The following is a 20476-nucleotide window of genomic DNA, read 5'->3' as shown; positions in this document are numbered from 1 at the left end:
TAAGCAATGCTATAACATGTTGCTGATATTTGAGCATATGAAACTGACAGTTTAAGGCCCTTATAGCCAAGGTAGCAGATGTGTAAACTTTTTTTCCCCATCTATCCAGTGCCCTACAATCTCTGTCAGAGGGGGTAGGGTTTTTTTTTTGCAGCGGAAGCCTTAACTCCTTTGGGACCCTGTGAAATAGTTTCTGGGTCTGTAGCAGGGTTTTTAAAAAGGAATTTATGAGAGTTAGGAACCCTGTAATATCTGTCAGGCTTAACAGGAGCTGGAGGTAAGGAGTCAGGGGTAAGACTAGACTCCGAAAACACATCTACAATGTCTAACACAGGTGGAATGGCTAGTGGCCTGTGTTGAGGTAGTAAAAGGAAATCCCTGAGCCTCTTTTTAGATTCTGAAAAATCTTGGCTCTCCCAGTGGAAATGCTCCCTCATGGTATGCAAGGTTTCCCCAAAAGAATAGTCCTCTGGAGGAGAAGCTGAAGGTATAGATTCTTCAGCATCAGAATCATCATGGGGGGAAGAGATTATTCCTGATCAGAAGAGGAATCAGAAGAAATAGAAACCTGATCTGAAGATTCAGTCAGTCTTCTTGCCTAGGCCTCTTATCAGGAGGGGGATGGGAACCCCTGATCAAGGTAATCAAGTCTTCGGCCATTTTGAGCATCTGTTTTTTGGGTATAGAGGCCTGTCCACGTGGCTCTTGAGTTTGTTTCTTTGCTTTAGAAGGTGTTTTAGTCTTTGCCTTTGAAGCTGAAGTTGGTTTAATGTAGAGATGTTGAGGTCTGAATACACCCCCTCAGAAGCCTGTGCCTGCTCAGTGGCTCCAAACCCATCTGCAGGAATAGTATCCGAGGCTCCAATACCTTGAGTTTCCAGCGGCATGGCCGACTCCACGTGGGCCTGCGACTCTAAAGTAGCGGGTGTCAGGGGCTGCAAAAGTGCCTCACTGAGAACTGGTGAACCGGCGACTGGCTTAGGAGAAGCTTTGTCGTCGGTTTTGGGCCTTGGTTGTCTATCTCTCTCCTTTTCTTTGAGTTTTTTGTGAACTCCGGTAGTTGGATGGCTATCCGACAACATTTCTGGATAATTAAACCGGCGTCCAAAATAGTTTAAAGCAAAATCATGCTGACGCTTAATTGTGCGCTGGTTAAATCTAGCACAAAACCGACAACCAGAAACGTTGTGATCAGGGCCTAGGCAAGGAATACAATAAGAATGAAAGTCCTTATGAGGTATTTGCTTTCCACAAGAAATACAATTATTTACTTTTTCTGACATCGGTCTGGAGCAAGAAAAAAGTTTCCCCAACGGGGTAATTAGCTTTATTGAAGACTTCGGATCTGAAACTCGAACATGAAAATCTCAGGAGTCGGCCGACCGGCACTTGCGAACTGCTTCTGCTTCGGGCACCGCGCGGCAAGAAAGACTAAAGAAAATGGTGTCGGCTGCATCTTTTATACCCCTGACGACCTGACGTCAGGGAAGGGGCGGCAGCAGCCGACGCAGGACCCAGGACTTTGGAATTCAGGCCGACTGAGGGCAACCTGCCAGCAGGATTACCCAAATGTAATGACTGCAACATTGAAACACAAAGAACATCTAAACAACTCCCTTGTGAAGTCTCTTCTTTTAGACTGAGCGGCAAACTCTGTTTAGCTTTGACCTCTAGCTTTTCATGGACTATCACAGCACAATGGTAAAGGCTTGTTTAAAATTCCTATTTATGCAGTGGTCCAGGCACAAGCAACACCTGCAAATAATGTGCCACTTTTGGGCTATCATCTTCAACCAACACTACTTACAAAGCGGTACTTCAGATGGGGGTGCACCTGTTCAAAAAAGTGCAATTCAAGTAATTGTTGTAAAAATGAAAGCTGAATTACATCTCAAAGGTTGCATAAAAAAATAAAACTTGAACTTGCTTGACAAAAGATATTATTTCGACCTTGCAGATATACTACACAGTTGTACATACATACTACATTTGGTACGGTTGGGAAGAACTGATGGGTAAAGGTCAAACTACATCCATTTATGTGTATTCTTCTGGAAGCATGTCTTCAATGGCACAACCAAAGAAATAAGGGCAGACCTGTAAGGTACTGCTGAAAAATTCTGGCTGAGAAGCTCCCCTTGATGAAAAGAACAATTCAATATCCCTGCTGATGCTGAATAACAGTTCCAAAGAAGAACTTACTGCAATATAATTGAGAGGACACCAGGTACCTAATGAGATCAAGAAAAGGATAAAATCTAAAAAAGTTTATTGTCAGTCTTACTTTTATAGTAACAATTTAGAACACTTTAATACAGTAATAAACAAATACAATACTAAAACAACATTTTCAATCTTGTAGTTCCCTTCTAGCTAGCTGCAGCAACAAAAATCATTATTACATTTCAGAACAGCAGCATGCATTTAAAATATAAAAGTGTTCTTCATCTGATAGCTACCTGCAGGTTTGAAAAAAATCTTAACATTTATACATCATCTTTATTAAAAGCTTACATACAAACTTGTTAATTATGTACATTTTTTACAATAAATGTTTCTGACAAATTTGCAAGGCAAACCTCAATATGTAAGTGGTAAACTAAAGTTGGGTAGTGGAAAATGGGAAATAATGGTAGTACTGGAGTTGGGATTTAGTATCAGTAAACAGTTGGGCCAAGAGCACTGTCCAAAGATGCCAGTACAGTAATACAGCTATGGGGGAGCAGATGGGTTAAAGGATATGTGCAGAAATACACACTCACTGTAAACTTATCAAAAAACTGCCTCCATCAGTACATCATCATTTGTATGGGTGAAAAAAAAATAAATTTCACCTTCTGTTCAAGACCTTTGCAACTCAAACCAATCCACTAAATTCCAAACAGGAAACTGCATAAATTTCAGCAGTAATGTGTATTCACTTCAAACCAACGAATTCAAGTTTAATAAAGATCCAAATATAAGTGATGCCAGACAAGAACAAAAATCATGAAACTACTAGTGGTTTCATTAAAGAACTTGCAGATACAGTTGTCATTATTACATTATATGAGCTCAGAACCCTCCCCCTCCTTTTGTAAGGAATGCAGGACACCGTTTAATACTCACAAGGTAGTGTGACATCAGCCATCTAACCCAGACTGGATTGTCTGGGTATAAAGTTACCTGAAACCGGATTCTCTGGGTATGAAGTTACCTGAAACCTTTCATTACCCATCAAGATCACTTTTGCCCAGATGGCAAAAAAAATACAGCACAACTCATTCTCTGCTGCCCTGCACACAGAAACTGCAGAATAGTGACCCAAGAATCTGGGATTCAAAATTATTTTAACTGACTTCGTAACTACATTACTAATTCTCTCAAGTCTCTACAGCAGGCAGAATGAGCAGACAGCTGTGCAGGGCAACTTCTCTATCACCACATTTTTAAACGACCTTATCCATCAGGTAACATGAGTAGAATGTCCAGCCACCAAATGATAACCCCGACAGACTCATTCCAGGAAAACATCAATAGGTCCAACAAATCAATCAGTGCACTGGCTGTAATGTATCAGTCAATTTCACAGTCAGGCATGCAAAATGAAAGTCAATCAAGGAATGAGAAGAAACAAAATAAATTGTGAAGCAGACACGCTGGCACGTCTAAAGATTGGGTCTATATTAAAACACCGAACATTCAAAATGTCGAGTGTTCTAATATCGAACCCTAGCAAATCGAAAAAAAAAAAAAACATTGAACATTCGGAACAGCAAATTTTGTTCCTAGGGAAAAAAATGTGCTGTTCCAAAACACATACACACAACACAAGCATACCAAACAAACAGCAATCCACACATACACCTAAACTCTAACACCTAACCCTACACTAAACTATACAAACACCACTAACTATCCACTTACCTTAACCCAAACCCTAATCCTAAGGTCTGCCACTATCTCACAGTCACCTCACCCGTGCCCTAACTCACCTAACCTGCCCTAACCCACACGTCCACACAATCGCACACTTACCTGAACCCGACCCGTAACTTTCCACCAGAGCGCTGAAAATACCGAAGCAACAGAAACGGACAACCAAATTCTTTCCCTAGGAAAGAATTCGGTTTCCTGTTACTTCGATATTTTCAGCGTTCGCTGAAAATGGGTCAATATTAGAACACCCGGCATTTCAAATGTTCGGTGTACTAATATAGACCCTAAAGATTCAGCGGTCAGTACCACTAAGAAGAGGACAGAAACTACAAGTTATATACTTATAATGATGTGGCTGAGCAGATCCATCCCTGTCATAAGCCTAAAAGTGAACACTTTGTCAGCTCGGCATCTAAAACTTTACCAGAATAGCAGACCCCTCCCGTGTACTCATTAGGCTCGTCATGCTAGTTTCCTCTCCAGATCTCATTCAGGTATGATCAGATATTCTCATGCCCTTTCCCAGTTAAGAAAGCTGGTAGCCAGTCTGTCAAACCTTCTTGCCCTGACTGACCATTCAACATCCAGACTGCTTGCAGTGCAGTCTGATAACCTGACACTGCACCAACAGGCCAGTTTAAGCCTTTAACCCTCCTCCTGAAACCTATTCACTGGACTAGAAGGTCAAATTCCTAGCTCTTATCCTTTCCACTATTATAATACACTAGATTATTTTTCATTATAGGGACAACATGTTGGCTTCACAAGAAACCTTTGAGACAAATCTGCCTGTATTTATATGGGTTATGAGCATCCTCTCTGCCTGCTTTTTTTGTATCCTGAGCAGGACTTGATGCTGTGGAAAACTAGTGCTGCATCTTTCTTCTTGCAACAGCAGCAATGGAATAAACACTCTTGCGGTATATGCAAGTTCATTTACAAGCTCATGGTATTGGAGGAATTAGGGAAAAGGTGGTTTAAAATCTGTGAGAACACTTGAAAAGAGAACAAGCCTGCTGATATACTCACAGGGAGTCTAACTCTATGACCCATGACCAAAAAAATCCATTAAATGATCCTGGAGGGAAGGCCTGGGGGAATGAACTGCCAAGCCAGCTCCACCTCATCCTCCCCAGGATATAGGTGTGGACTTCGGCTGCACCTGGAGAACACTACTAGAGACTGGAATGGGATGTTCCCACAGTTGTGTGCACTGTTTCACTGGCAAGCAAATACAGGGGGGGCCACACTCACCACTCCTCCACAATTAAAATCCCCTAGCTGGACACAGAATGGGAAAAAGACAGAGGGGCCACACTCACCACCCCCCACAGTTAAAATCCCTTAGCTGAACACAAAATGGGAAAAAGACACAGGGGCCACACTCACCATTCCCCCACAGTTAAAATCCCCTAGCTGAACAGTGAATGGGAAAAAGACGCAGGAGTCATACCACTCTCCTACAGTTAAAATCCTCTAGTTGGCAACATTGACACTCCCAGCTTTCCCAGAAGCAATAACTACCAAAATGGCAAATAGCACCTTCTCTTATACTATGTGCTGATACATCTGGCATACTGACTTTTGAAGGAAATATTATAGTCTCTCAAAATAATTCCTTTGTAAGAACATTGCCCAAAGGATTAAGACAGAGATTGCAACAGTGTCAGGGACTAAGGAGATATTAAACAGAATATCAGCATCTTTTAATGTGTTCTAAAGAGGGAAGGAGAGAAACAATCACAGCATCAGGAAATGAGGACATTTGGTTAACCACATACATGAAAATGACTGCTATATGGAATCTAAGACTCAATGCCACCCAAGCTGTCATCATCAGATGAAAAATAAAATATGGTATGGATATAAAACAAGACGTATGTCTGGAATGGCAACTTGTCTGCCATTAAGGCAGAAAGGCGAAACAGCATGGCCCCACTGTACAACTTGATGCCAAATTCCTAAGTCCAAACCATTTACAGCACAAATGCTAAGTGCAGCATTGAAGCAACAATGTTACTGATACCAGTGTTGCAAATGACATCTATGGTTCTAACACCCATGTACGAGTTTCAGAGATTATTAAAGCTTCAGAATTTAATAGACACACTGATTACAATCTTAGATGGCCCTTTTAAACAAGTGGATGCGTATAAATGTTGATGCTGAAACAGCTGACACCAACACAAACTAATCTCAATAGAACAAAAATTCAAACAAGGATATTACTTCCTTCATAAAAATCCAAGACCTTAAGAAAAAGTTTTGGTCATCCAGACTGGCTATGCACAAAGTGATGCTAGACAAAAAAAGACTCCAGGAAAACATCAGTGGTGTCTCAGCTTTTTTAAGGACACCATGGGTTACTGCAACACTGGTCATGAAACACTTTCCTATTCCAAACGCCAAATAAAGAAAGATTACTGCTATGAATGATGACTGCAATTACCAGACTGGTATAAACTATATATGCAATAACACTGTCCACCATTACGAATACCTCCACATTACAGGCAGAAACACATTACATACAGCCAGACGTACAGGAAGCCAGCTAAGCTATAACCCACTACAAACAGCTGCGGGAAACAAACATTTTACAAAGTCAGAGAGCTTATCCACCCCCATTATACATCAAGGAAAGTGTGTGCAGACTGTAAAAAAAGAAAAAAAATCATAGAATGAGATGTACTGCAGTAGATGGTGTAATCCTGTATCTATAAAGTAAAAGACACTGTATGAACAAGGTCTCCCTATTTCTGGGAATCCAAATCCAAGATTACCAAATAAAAAAAATAAATGAAATAGAAAAAAAAAAGGGGGAGAAAGTGCTTGCTCTGCAGGAAAATGGCAACACACAACTTCATCATTCTAAATGGCAAAAAAGAAACACTTTCAAAACAAGGAAAGACTAAACTGACACAGAACACCCCCTGTCAAGTGTATACAATCCTGAAATAATAAAAAAAAGAACCTTTCTAGGAGTGGCACATTTGAAAAAACAGCCAATTTGTTTCTTCCAAAATAACACAAAGATTAGAGTTGCTGAAATGAGCACTACTAAACTAAAATGACAGCAGAGATAATCATTAATATAATGGAAATACACTCAAGCAGCACAAACTGAGGCCCCCAGATAAAGCTGTGCACAGATCTCCATCTCACCTACATAAATCAAGATCGATCTTTCCTCATGGTCCAGCAAAAAAAAACAAACTGAACTGACTACTACATCAAGTAACTAAAATGAAGTTCCAGGATGAAATATTCCTCCAGTACTGATACTTAAAAAGGGAATCAAACTAATCCCAAGAGCTGTCAGCAACTAAAGTCACAAAATAAACAAAATAAGAGCATGGCGCACTTACTAGAGCACAGATTTTAACACACCCTGTACCTCTGCATATTCCTATGAAGGCAAAATGCCACACTACTGGATATGTTAAAATAAATCTACATTCTAGTAAGTGTGTCGTGCTCTTATTGTGTTAGTTTACTTTATATTTAGTGTTCCATAGCAACTAAAGTCACCAAAGCAATATGCACCTAAAATGAGACAGAGGGAAACTAAAATATAGGTGACAAATGCAAACCTGAAAAAAACACTAATATATATATATATAAAAGCAATTGATACGAGAGATCCCCCCCCGTCAAATCAATACTTACCCAGTAATATACAGTCACCAATTATACAGCTGCAAAAGTAAACTTGTGTTAAGGGTGCTTACCCCAACTCCCCTACTTAATAAAATCAGCCCAAGGACTGATCCATTTCACAAAACTCCTTTTGCACCAATCTTAGAGAGTTCCTGGCCATTTTAAAGGAGCAATGATGCCTTTACTCTACCGTACACTATACTCAGCAAAGCAAAGTTCAATGGCACAATTCCAAAATTAAGGCACTAAATGCTCACAAGGCAATTTATTCCAAGTAAGAATTCCTACAGGTGCAATACTATTGCACAAGCTGCTTAAAAGCAATAGAATTATATAATGAACAGATGCCGAATACCACAGGTACTGTATGCAATCTGTTGGTAAAAAGAAATATGTCTCCTAAAAGCACATTACACATTTATAAAACAGATCAACTCCACAGAACCTATATAGTCTCTCACGCACACATACATGCTTACACTTACACACACGCACACACAAAATTTTGTCCTTATGGTTTTAAAGCTGGATAGCAGACAGGAAGGCATATCCAGTTATAACAAATGCAACTACAGGCCTTTCCAAAACAGAGTGCTAGTTGTACATCGACAAATATGTAATGTATAAGCCGTCCAAGCAATGACGTTACCTAAAAAAAACTATCCATCCTTCAGTACATTTGCGTGTTTGTAAATGTGTGTGTCTCAGTGTGTAGACATGTATGTGTGAGTGTGCACACATGCATATATACACCCCTACATACATACATGTTCTTTTTTTCCATATGATATACCATATGGGCTGCAGAAGCACAGACAACCTCTGACAACTGGTACCTTTTATTCTAGTTCAATTACACTTGATGGTGTACACAATAGATCTACTTATAGAAAACCTTCTCTGTAAACTTATGGAGTTTTTCTCCCCAGGAATCCGCTGAAAACGGACACTTGTTGTCTAGTCAGACTATCCTGGCAAACAAATACTAAATAAATAAAATGGTAAGTAAATGTTATGCAGGTGACATCCACTTGACTTTTCTTCTCACTAAATATGCATTCAGTGTGTGTGTGTGTGTGTGTGTGTGTGTGTGTGTGTGTGTGTGTGTGTGTGTGTGTGCGCGCGCGTGGGCACACGTACCAACATGTACAGGGCTGAAAAATACTACAATAAATAAAACGATAGGGACATTCGAATAATGAAACCCAATAAGGGTAACGGTATTGTAAACTTCCTGCTATTGCATATATTGTAAGTTATGATATTATTGCACCTTTTGGAGCTTTTCTTCCTGGGCCTCTACTGAAAATGGACATATATCCAGTTGGACTAGCCCGGTCAACAAATGTAAAATAAAATACAATAAAATTACTATCAATGAAATGAAGCATGGAAATAACTGCCAGCCAAAACTGGAGCAGAGATGTCTGAGAACATCGGTCTCAGGCACCCTCCCAGCACTGAGCAGTTGAACAGCAGCAATAGCTTGTGTGAGAGGTTTGCAAGAGGTCACTAGATATGTGTACACAGCAAATGTAGGTAGCAAGAATGAAACAGTATAAAAATATTTATTTGGGAAAGTACATGACCTGTAAAGCATGATGCTAATATATAACTGAAGATAAAAAAAAAAAAATAGTGCAACTGTTCTCAAACCATACACACTTCCAGATTACATTACAGAGAACAGGAGCCATCCAAGGACAAAAAGGATAGCCTCTGTAGCCATCTGAGTAGCACTGACCTAAATGTGCATCAGCTCTTTTAATTTTACCCAGTAATTAACTAAGCAGTTATACTTCAATATCAGTGAAAGCAGGAAGTAACACACTTGAAAATAGGGATCTGTACTGTACACAGAATATCACAAATAATTTAATTAAAATGGAGTGATAGCTTTAACAGCAGCACGGAGGAATAAAATGTTCCTTCACAACCTGCACTGAAACCTTGTCACAGTAACCATGTGCAAATAAAAAGTGAGAAGTTAGGTAAAGCACAACAATATAACGGAAGGGAGTGGAAGACTTGATAAAATGATTGCTTTAAAAAAACTCATACAAATGGAAACTCTCAGATGGAGTAAAGAAAATAATTAAAAGTATTTTCTTTAGTAACCAGCAGTAGACTGTCCTTGGTTGAGGACTGCTCAGGACCTTGTGTAATTCTTCATAATTATGACTTTCAGTCCACTTTAACCTCATTGCTGCTATTCACCATAGTGCTGTGAAATTGAACTGAATCTTCAAGAGGTACTTCATGAAGACCTGCTCAGGCTTGTAGACTATATATTCATTGTAGTTCAAAGTGTAGCCTCCAGGGTTTATTACTCCAGTGTCCTTCGCTGGGCCAATCGGTACCATAGCTCCATGCCTGTAGAAAAAGGACAAGAAAGGAAAGAAACCACAATCAGCAGCAGAACTACACTTAGATTTTGACTGCTACTTGAAGACCACAACTCAATAAGCAGCACTTCCCTTTAAAGCTACAAGACCAGATTGCCTGTTACTTCCAACCACTATAACGTGTACACAAACAAATGAATACAAGACATGATTGGGGGAGGGTGCTACAGTTGTTCACTTTCACTCCAGCATATTTTGGACATTTCATTCTTCCAAATGTTTTTGTTCCCACCCCACGCTACTATCATCAAGCTCTTGCGTTCCCCCATATTACTCATTATCCAGGTTCCTGACTATTGATCAGGTTTCCTCCGGGACCATGATGTCATCTCACTGAAGAGGAATAATTCAGTGTGATCCTGGGACCTGGCAGTGAGGAGACACAGACATCCTGACAAATACAGTGGTGTAAGTAAGTTAGGAGACAGGGACATCCTGACAACTACAGTGGTGTAAGTAAACTTACCCTAACAGACATTCAAATAGAATACTGTTACAGTAGCCTAAACTATATAGGATGTATCCTGCCAAGGATCAAACCAGCCAGTCAGCTTCCAAAGCTTTAGGGCACCTTCCACATGCCCTAACCACTGTATAGCTCAAGGACAGCAGTATAAAGACAGTGGCAAGGCACCAAATTTAGGAGCGTTCCTGTCTCAGAACAGGGAGGCCAGAGTACTAGCAAACAGAACAGAAATGTTAAAAACCCACACCCTGCCATAAAAAAGCAAAAGAGATGGCGGCAGGAGGGAGAGTGTGTCTACTGCAACAGTGATCTCTTCAATCTTTTACTGTTACTTTTGCTTAGACAACTGTACTACACTCAACACTAGACACTAACATTAGATCAATATTGTAGTAGCCTAATCTATATGAGAAGAATACCATACCTTTGAAGGAAAGGGTGGAGGGAAAAGGATCAGAAGTAGGATGGTCCTAACAAAGCCCGCTCTGGACCTAGAGAAGGAATCTAGTTTGTAGTGGTTGACAAAAGGGTGTACAGATGACAAAGTTACTTCCCCTAGTATAAATCTAGTGTCCACCCCTTTCCAAAAAGCCACAAAGTAGCCAAAGCCCTGGGATTGTGGGCACTGACTTTACCTGGAAGTGTCTTGTGGTGAGAATAACAAAAATCAATATCATGAAACAATTTATAAACTGTTTGACACTGATCATTTCCTATGAAGATAAGAAAGGGGGACAAAGAGTTGATCAGAAGTCCTGAAGATATTTGTCCTGTCAATGTAACATCTGAGCTCTCTGTGGACATCCATTGTGTGTAGACTATGTTTTCTCCCTTATCTTTTGGCTCAGGCAAGTAGACAGGGAGATGCATTGCCTGACTCAGTGTAAACTCTGAAATGATCTTGGGTATAAAAGAAGAGTTTGTTTTCAAAATTACCCTGTCTTTGTGAAAAATAAGATAGAAATAACTAAGAGCTTGTAACTCAGACTTTCTTCTTACAGAAGTCAGAGCAACAACACCTTTTTCCAACATAAGAATTTTAAGTCCAACTGCACACTGAGTAACAGCTTAACTGCAAAAGAAACTCAGATGAGAGTCAGCAAAAGTACAGTTTTGTACCTTCCATAAATGTAGATGTTCGAGTGTATACACTGCTGCAGTCATTACACTTGGGTTATCCTGCCGTCAGGCGGTTCCCCAGTCGGCCTGAGTTCCAAAGTCTTGGTCCGGCGTCTGTTGCTGTTGCCTCCTCCCTGACGTCAGTGCGACAGGGGTATATAAGAAGCAGCCAACACCATTTTCTTCAGTTTTTCTTGCCCCAGATGTCAGGTGCCTCGAAATAGGTAGGCAATTCCAACTGCTAATAAAACATACATAAGAAAAGCAAAAAAAAAAAAAAAAAAAAAAAAAAAAAAACTTACAGCTACCAGCAAATACTCCCCATTGGTAGTAAGGGTAGAAGACATAGGTACATACCAGCCAGTAAGAGGGGAAGGAGGGAGGGTAACCTGGACTGCAGCAGTGTATACACTCGAACATCTACATTTATGGTAGGTACAAAACTGTACTATGTTCGTGTTACACTGCTGCAGTCATTACACTTGGGTAGAATCCCAAAGCTGAGGAAGGATGGCTGGTTCTATAAGGCATTAGGGGTGGCTATAAGGCCCTGCAGCACTGCAGTGGTGAAGCCAGCTCTGGATTTAGAGTATAGAGGTAGATGGTAATGCTTGGTGAAGGTATATACAGAACTCCAAGTTGCTGCTTCCAAAATATCCTTGGTAGGTACTCCCCTGAGGTAGGCAGTTGAAGTGGCTGTTGCCCTGGTGGAGTGAGATCTAATGCTGCTAGGTACAGGTTTTCCATGGTATGTGTAGCAGAAACGTATACAATGTCCTATCCATTTTGAAATAGTCTGTTTTGAAATGGCTTTTCCCTGTGTTCCTGCAGCGTATGTTACCAATAATTGTTCAGATTTTCTGAAAGCTTTGGTTTTGTCCAAGTAGAAGCGTAACTGCCTGTGAATGTCCAAAGAGTGCAGTAGTCTCTCCCTTTTATTCTGTGGTTTAGGATAAAAAGTTGGCAGGTGAATAGTTTGGTTTAGAGCCACACTGGATACCACCTTTGGCAGAAAAGTAGGGCTAGTTCTTAAAGACACCCTGTCCTGGTGGAAAATGAGGAAAGGTTCCACTGCCATTAGTGCCTGTAATTCTGAAACTCTTCGTGCTGATGTTACTGCCAGGAGCAGAGCAGTTTTCCAAGAGATATATTTTAATTCTGCTGTGTTGGCTGGCTCAAAAGGAGGTAAAGTTAGCTTCTCCAAAGCAAAGTTGAGGTCCCAAGTTGGAGTAGGTGCTCTACGGGGTGGTCTTAAGTTTTTAACCCCTCTGAGGTACTTTTAATAGAGGATTAGAGAAAATTGGTGGATCCGTGTTGTAATGAGCAGAGATGGCAGAGGCGTGGATCTTGATGGATGAGGAGGAGAGTCCTTTGTCCAGCATCTCAGTTAAGTATTGTAGTATCTGAGGAATGTTTGGGACAAGAGGGTCAAGGCTGTGAGCTTGGTTCCAGGCACAGAATCTCTTCTATTTATCTGAATAGGCTTTCCTGGTACTAGTCCTTCTGGCCTCCAGAATGACATCCATAACAGCTTTGGAGAGAGGCATTGCCTGCTTGACTAAAGAATCTTCCATGCAGCTAGGTTTAAGGTCTTTAGCTGGCTGCATAGTATTTGTTTGTTGTGCTGAGTCAGCAGATGTGGGATATGAGGCAAAAATCCAGGGTGGTTCTTGTGCTAAGCTCCTTAAGATTGGGTACCAGTGCTTGCGTGGCCAGTCTGGTGCAATCAGGATCATCTCTGGCTCTTCCTGCCTGGCTTTTACGAGTACCTTTGGCAGGAGAGGTAATGGTGGGAAAGCGTATACTTGTAGGTTCGGTTCTCCCAGCTGAATGAGAGGGCATCCACTTTCCATGCTTGTGGATGGTAACTCCTTGTGCAGAATTTTTGTAGCTGGCAGTTTATTGGGGATGCAAACAGATCTATGTCCGGGCTCCACCATTTCTGTGTTATCATTCTGAATATTTGTGGATTCAACTCCCATTCGTGGGGATCCACAATGTTTCTGCTTAAGTCGTCTGCCAGTGTGTTTCTGTCTCCTGGCAGGAATTGTGCTTGCAAATGAACTTGAAGGTTTATAGCTGTGTTCCACAAGGTCATAGCTCGTCTGCATAGGGGGTAGGAGTGAGTGCCTCCTTGCTTGTTTATGTACCACATAACTGTGGTGTTGTCTGTCTTTAGTAGTAGTTGCCCTGGATGCAGCAGGTCCTTGAAAGCTATAAGCGCATTTTGTACAGCTAGCATCTCTTTTTGATTGATGTGAAGATACCTTTGTTTTGCGGGCCACGTGCCCTGAATACATTTGCCTGCCATGTGTGCTCCCCAGGCGTAATCCGATGCATCTGTTGTCAGTGTTTGCCTGGCTGTGGGTTGTGTAAAAGGCTGTCTCTTGTTGAGGTGACAAGCTTGAGCCCACCATTGAAACTCCTGTTGAAGGCAAGGGATTTAGTGGTATAACTGTTTCCAAACTTTGACAGTGTTGAGACCATACATTCTTTAGGTACCATTGTAGTTTCCTCATATGCAGTCTGGCATATGGAATTAGTAATATGCAAGATGCCATGTAACCCAAGGCCTGCAGAATTTTTCTTGCAGGGAGGTGGGTCTTTGTTGCCATCAACTGAAAGTATTGAGTCAGTTGTCCTTGTTTGCCTGGCGTGAGATAAGCCATCTGGGCTGTTGTGTTCAAGCTGGCACCCAGGAATATAATCTCTTGTAAGGGCACTAGTTTTGATTTCTTTTCGTTTACTGTGCAGCCCATGCAACGTAATAACTTTTTTACAAACGCCAGATGCTTTAGAAGAATGTCCTTACTCTCTGCTTGAATCAGGCAGTCGTCCAGGTACGGATACATTTGAATTCATTTCTGTCTGCAAAATGCAATTACTGGTGCCAGGCACTTTGTGAAGACCCTGGGCGCAGTAGATAAGCCAAAGGGCAGTGCAGAGAATTGGTAGTGCATTGAACCCGCTATGAATCTGAGGTATCTTCTGCAGTTTTGTCTGATAGGGACATGCAGGTATGCCTCTTTGAGGTCCAAAGTCACGAGCCAAGCTTTCTTGCCCAGCATGGGAAGAAGCTGCTTTAATGTCAACATTTTTAATTTCGGATCATCCAGGTAAGTGTTTAGAGATGAAAGATCTAGAATGGACCTCCAGGCTTTGTCCTTTCTGGGTACCAGAAAGAGTCTTGAGTAAAATCCTTGTCCTTGCTCCTGTGATGGTACCTTTTGAATAGCTCTCATATCCATGAGTGCTGTAATTTGTTTTTGAGCCTCTGCCCATTGATTTGGTGGCAGATTTGGCATTCCTTTTAACCTTGTCAGAGTGTGAAAGTGGAACCTGTAACCTTGAAATACAATGTTGAGAACCCATTTGTCTTTGGTGATCATTTGCCAATTGTGGCAGAAGAGTGCCAGTTTTCCTCCCAAGGGGGCTGCCAAGAAGTATTTGTTTGGCAGCTGTAGTGGGAAGTCATTGGAGCTGTTTTTTATATGGTTGGAGCCTGTCTTCCCCTTCTTTCTGGCCTGATGCAACCCACTGTCGAGGCCTATAAGTACCTTGTGTTTGACCTCTACCTCTTGGACGTCTGTATCTTCCCCTTTGAGGTCTGTCTGTAATTGGAAAGGACCAATTCTTAGTTGGCCAGTTTCTGCTAAATCTAGGAGGCTGAACCTGTAAGAAATCCTTCACCGTTTGCATAGATTTTGCCTTATCCTCCATTTTCTTTAGTACCTCTTCTGCCTTAACTCCAAATAACACATCCTGCTGCAAAGGTGCATCCAATAATTTTGCTTTAACATGATCTGGTAACGTATATTCTTTTAACCAAGCATGTCTCCTAATGACAGAGCCTGTAACTGCTGCTCTGCAGGAGGCCTCTAGAGAATCAGAACCACATTGCAAACTATGCTTTCCCACTTGTTCAGCTGCATGCAATAAATCCTGCATTTCTTTAAAATTAGGAGGATCTGATTCTGGAAGCATTTTTTGTTTTAAGTGAGACAGTAAAAATTGCTGATATTTTAGCATGTGGAACTGGCAATTTAAGGCTCTCATTGCTAAAGTTGCAGATGTATATACTTTCTTTCCCCATCTGTCTTAAGCTCTGGAATCTCTGTCAGAGGGAACTGGATTCTTGGCTGATGAGGCCTTAACTCCTTTGGGTCCCTGAGAGATAGTTTCAGGGTCAGCTACAGGGCTTTTATACAGAAATTTATGAGAGTCAGGGACTCTGTAGTATCTGTCAGGTTTAACAGGGGCTGGAGGTAAGGAATCAGGATTTAAGCTGGATTCAGTATACACATCATCCACAATATCTAACACTGGCGGAATAGCAAGGGGTCTGTGTTGAGGTAATAAAAGGAAGTTTCTGAGCCTTTTCTTGGATTCTGTATAATCTTGGCCTTCCCAGTGATAATGCTCCCTCATGGTATGTAGGGCTTCCCCAAAGGAGTAGTCCTCAGGCGGTGAGGCTGATGGAATAGATTCCTCAGCATCAGAATCCTCATAAGGGGGTAAAAAGTACCCTAGGTCTGAGGATGAATCAGAAGAGATGGACACCTGGTCGGATGAGTCATAGTCTGCATCCTGTCTAGGCCTTTTATCAGGAGGGGGATGGGACCCCCTAATCAGAGTGATCAGAGCCATTTTGAGCATTTGTTTCTTAGGCATGGAGGCCTGTCCTGGAGAATGCTGTTATTTGTTTCTTTGACTTTAAAGGAGGCTTAGACTTAGCTGAGGGTTTAATGCTTAACTGAGTAGGTCTGAAGACACCCTCTGTAGCTGTGGGTTGCTCAGCTACTCCGGATCCCTCTGAAAGGTTAGTCTCGGTAGGCTGAAGAACTTGTGCATCCGAAGGCCCAGCCATCTCCACATGGGAGTCAGGTTCTACAGAAGCGGTAGTCAGGAGCTGCGAAGGAGCCTAGCTGAAAACCGGAGAACCGGCGACTGGCCTAGAAGAGGCTTCATAGTCAGTTTTGGGCCTCGGATGCCTATCCTTGTCTTTGCGCTTTTTGTGTATTCCGGTCGTCAGAAGTTCTGATGGCATAGTATAATTGAATTTTCTACCAAAATAATGTCGGGCAAAATCAAACCGACATTTAATAGTGCGCTCGTTAAACCTAGCACAAAACCGACAACCAGTGACGTCGTGGTCAGGGCCTAGGCATGGGATACAATAGGAATGGAAATCCTTATGAGGTATTTGCTTCCCACAAGAAATACAGTTATTAGCTTTTACTGACATCGGTCTGAGGCAAGAAAAAATTTCCTCAACGGGGTACTTAGCTTTGTAGAAGACTTCGGTTCTGGATTCGGAATGAAAATCTCGGGAGACGGCCGACCGGCACTTGCAAACTGCAAGAAAGACTGAAGAAAATTGCGTCGGCTGCATCTTATATACCCCTGTCGCACTGACGTCAGGGAGGAGGCGACAGCAACCGACGCTGGATCAAGACTTTGGAACTCAGGCCGACTGGTGAAACGCCTGACGGCAGGATAACCCAAGTGTAATGACTGCAGCAGTGTAACACGATGAACATCTTGTATTTTTAGGTAAATTTCAGTAACTGGCTAGTAAGTGCATTCCCTGGATGCCAGCAAAAAAGAAATTCAAAGAACCTGAAAGAAAATCAATCACAAAACGCGAGGAAAACAGAGTGGGAAGAATTCTGAAGTTTTTTTACGAAAAGCAGTGCTTTGATGCAAGACATGACTTCCAGAAACCTAGAGGAAAACTATGCCAAATGTACTCAGAGCTGATTTAAATAAACGAAAGACTAACAGAGTACATCAACTCAAATGATGAAAGACTGGAAAAAATGATACAAGCTTTAAACGGACATTCAGATGAGGTGATAATCAGGGGCTGAAATAAAGAAAAGGCTGGAAGGAGTGGAAGCAGAGAGTTAACTAAGTAAAACAAAACTTTGTTCTTAACAGTAATATTGTTATAGTACATGAAATAATCTGCATGCTATAAAATAGTTTTCTCAGTTATTTGTAAGTGTAATGGGGTTTCCATCTTTTCTCTTTCTCCTTGTTCAGTTTTAAGAAATGTAGGCACTGCAATATAAAAAGAAGAAGTCTGGTCAAGAGAGTACAATACAAGAAAAATTGATCTTTTTTTCAATCTTGCATAGGAGAATGACTGAATTAAGGCCCTTGGCTTGATCTAGTAACAAGTTTTAAGAGACAGCAAATAAAAATAAGCATTGAATGCAATAAAGCTTTCCTCTAGCAAATAAATAAAATGAACGCTTGCAGAAGCAACTCTGTATCTGATTCTCATGCCTCCATGGAAGCAATCTGATAAAGAGTAATAAACAGAATACTTTTTTCTTTCAGTGGCTATGAGACTGTTTTTTTTGAAAGCATTAAAGTGTTTTCCCATTCTGGGAGACAATAAAGATAAGACAAAAATGGCACTTAACAGAAGCACAGGCTGTACCATGCATCTTAGCATGGATAGTCTTCTTTTTAGGTTAATCCAAGTCTGAGAGTACAGTTGCCAGTTTGGAACAACTGTTCCTATTAGGAGGGTGAAACTTCAATATTTCAAGATGTCATAGTTTTGTGTGTTAGTATAAAGTTAATAGGTTTTAGGGGTGCACTAGCAGTGTACTTGTTTTTTTGTTTGAGGGCTTTCAAAGTAGGTGACGTAGGCTCAAATGGATATGACAAGAAAGAACTGTATAAAAGATCAACCTGCCAAACATTAGTGTGCACATATAACACAAAAGCAGGAACTAGACTAAACAAAAAAAATGTTACAAATAACTGGGAATAATAAACTTTTAAAATAATGATACTTTCTACATTATCTTTCAATGTTAATGGTCTCACAGATGTTTACAACAAAGAAAGAGTAGTAAACTATAATAAAAATGTACAGTGCAAATAGCTATGCTACAGGAGACATACTTGGAAAGAAATGAACATATGAATTTGATAAAGAAAGATTTTCAGGACGGTTATTCAGCGGAATACCTGGGACAAAGGTAAAGAGGATCACTTTCATTAATTGCAAGAGGAGTTTCAATAGTAATAGGAGAGAATAAAACAGATAATAATGGTAGATCTGTAGTACTAAGGGGCTATTGGCAAGGGAGGAGGATTACACTGGTATGTATTTATATTCCATCTAAAACTGCAAAAATGGAGCATAAAAAAATTCTGGAAGAAATAAGCAGCTTTCAGTATGGAATATTACTTATAGGTGGGGACTGGAATTTGATTTGCAGAAGTAAAGATGTGTCTGGGGGCCCAGATTGGAAAATATAACAAAAGACGACAGACTTTTGGAGAAATGTATGAAAATATTTGGCATGGAAGATGTGAATTCAGTAGTTGGAGTTCTGGGTGAATTTACATATCATTCCCCAAGATATAAAAACTGGGCTAGGCTAGACAGAACTTACATTTCACAGGAACATATGCATCTAATTGAAAGTTTTGATATGCATCCAATAACTATTTCAGGGTAATGAAATAAAAATGATGCACTGGCGCTTTCCCACCTATCTGCTGAAAAAGAGGAATTTAAGGAATGGCTAGTGGAAATTATTTGGGAGTGATAAGAAAAGATAGAAATTTCTTCTGCAAATATAGCTAGGGAGTAGAATATAATTAAAGTGGAGTTTAAAAATACGGTGGAAATGAAAGAAAGAGAGATGTGCTTAAGAAGTAATGGGAGTTGTTTAGAGGGACTGAAATGCTGGAGTGTTGCAGAGTTGGGGGGACTCAAAGGGTGAGGTGAGAAGCAACTGCAGAGTGCTGGGCAGAAATTAGGGGACTATCTCAATGATATGCATGAATTTGGAAAGATTGCTGTTGGGCAACTGTTTTCTGCTAACACCAGAGCACAAAAGCTTTTGGCGCAACGACTCATGTATTGGAAGGTGGAAGGGGTTGTTGCCAAGTTTAGGGAGCCTGTGGCAAGGGAGAAAACAGGAGATCCTGTAGAGGTACTAGAAATATTTTGGAAATTTTATGAAAGTCTGTATAAAGCAGAGAAATATGGAGATCAATAAAAGGTACAACTGGAAATGTTTATGTAAAAATTAAATATTCCAAGGTTAGAGGTAAAGGAGGCTCAAATTCTAACAGGATAAGAGGAGCTGCAATAGGAATGGTAAGTATAACCAATCCACAGGAAAGTCCACAGCAAAAGATGGTATTCCTGTAGCTAGTAGGGAAAAAAAATTAAAGATATGAAAGAAAGCGGTGGTGGCTGTAATACCTAAAGAGGGCAAAGACTCATCCGATCCAGCTTTATACAGGCCCATTTCAATTCTAAACCATGATTATAAAGTGTTTATGTCTGCAAAGACTAAAAGAATGTCAAAGGTGATGCCAAAATTTATAGATATGGATCAATGTGGTTTTGTGGAGAGAAGGCAAATACTATACTTGACAATCTTAACAGAACATTGATGATCCAGAGGGAAGTTGAATGTAAGAAAATACCACTGTTGTTGGTCTGTCGTGATGCAGAAAAAGCATTTGATAGAGTAAGCTAGGACTTTATGAGCAGAGCAATGGAAGCATTTGCATTCCCTGATAAAATTATAAGGTTGATTAGGAGGCTATATGACGAATTGAAGGTAAAAATTAAAGTAGGTGTGTTCCTCTCTGATAATTTCTGTTTGAGTAGAAGAACCAGGCAGGGGTAATCCTCTTTCCCCTTTCTTATTTGCACTATATTTGAAACCACTAGCAAAGAAAATAAGAGACTCGGAAATTCAAGGATATAATTGATATAGTAGTCATGAAAAACTGGCTCTATTTGTGGTTGATATTATTTGTACCTGATAAAACCAGAAAAGGACATTTCAGTGTTGCAGAACATTTTAAGGCAGTTTTGAATATTTTCTGGATACAAAATTAATGAAGCCAACAAATGGCAATA

At 40.6% G+C, this 20476-nt stretch overlaps 1 protein-coding gene across 3 annotated transcripts in view; it reads right to left on the bottom strand.

Moving 5' to 3' along the window:
* Window positions 1-4117: 4117 nt before the first annotated feature.
* Window positions 4118-20476, bottom strand: part of PARP2 (poly(ADP-ribose) polymerase 2) — a 1124938-nt gene continuing 1108579 nt past the window's right edge. For all 3 annotated transcript variants that reach the window (XM_044058251.1, XM_044058252.1, XM_044058253.1), the window contains one exon: window positions 4118-9951. In XM_044058251.1, the coding sequence (XP_043914186.1) occupies window positions 9792-9951 (160 nt within the window). In that variant the 3' untranslated portion in view covers window positions 4118-9791. The remainder of the gene's footprint in view (window positions 9952-20476) is intronic.

Source organism: Protopterus annectens, chromosome 16.part0 (genome assembly GCF_019279795.1).
Source record: "Protopterus annectens isolate FY-2018-M chromosome 16.part0, PAN1.0, whole genome shotgun sequence".
Classification (NCBI taxonomy): Eukaryota; Metazoa; Chordata; order Ceratodontiformes; family Protopteridae; genus Protopterus; species Protopterus annectens.
Note: the sequence above shows the minus strand (reverse complement) of the source record. Positions and strands in the feature narration are given on the sequence as shown.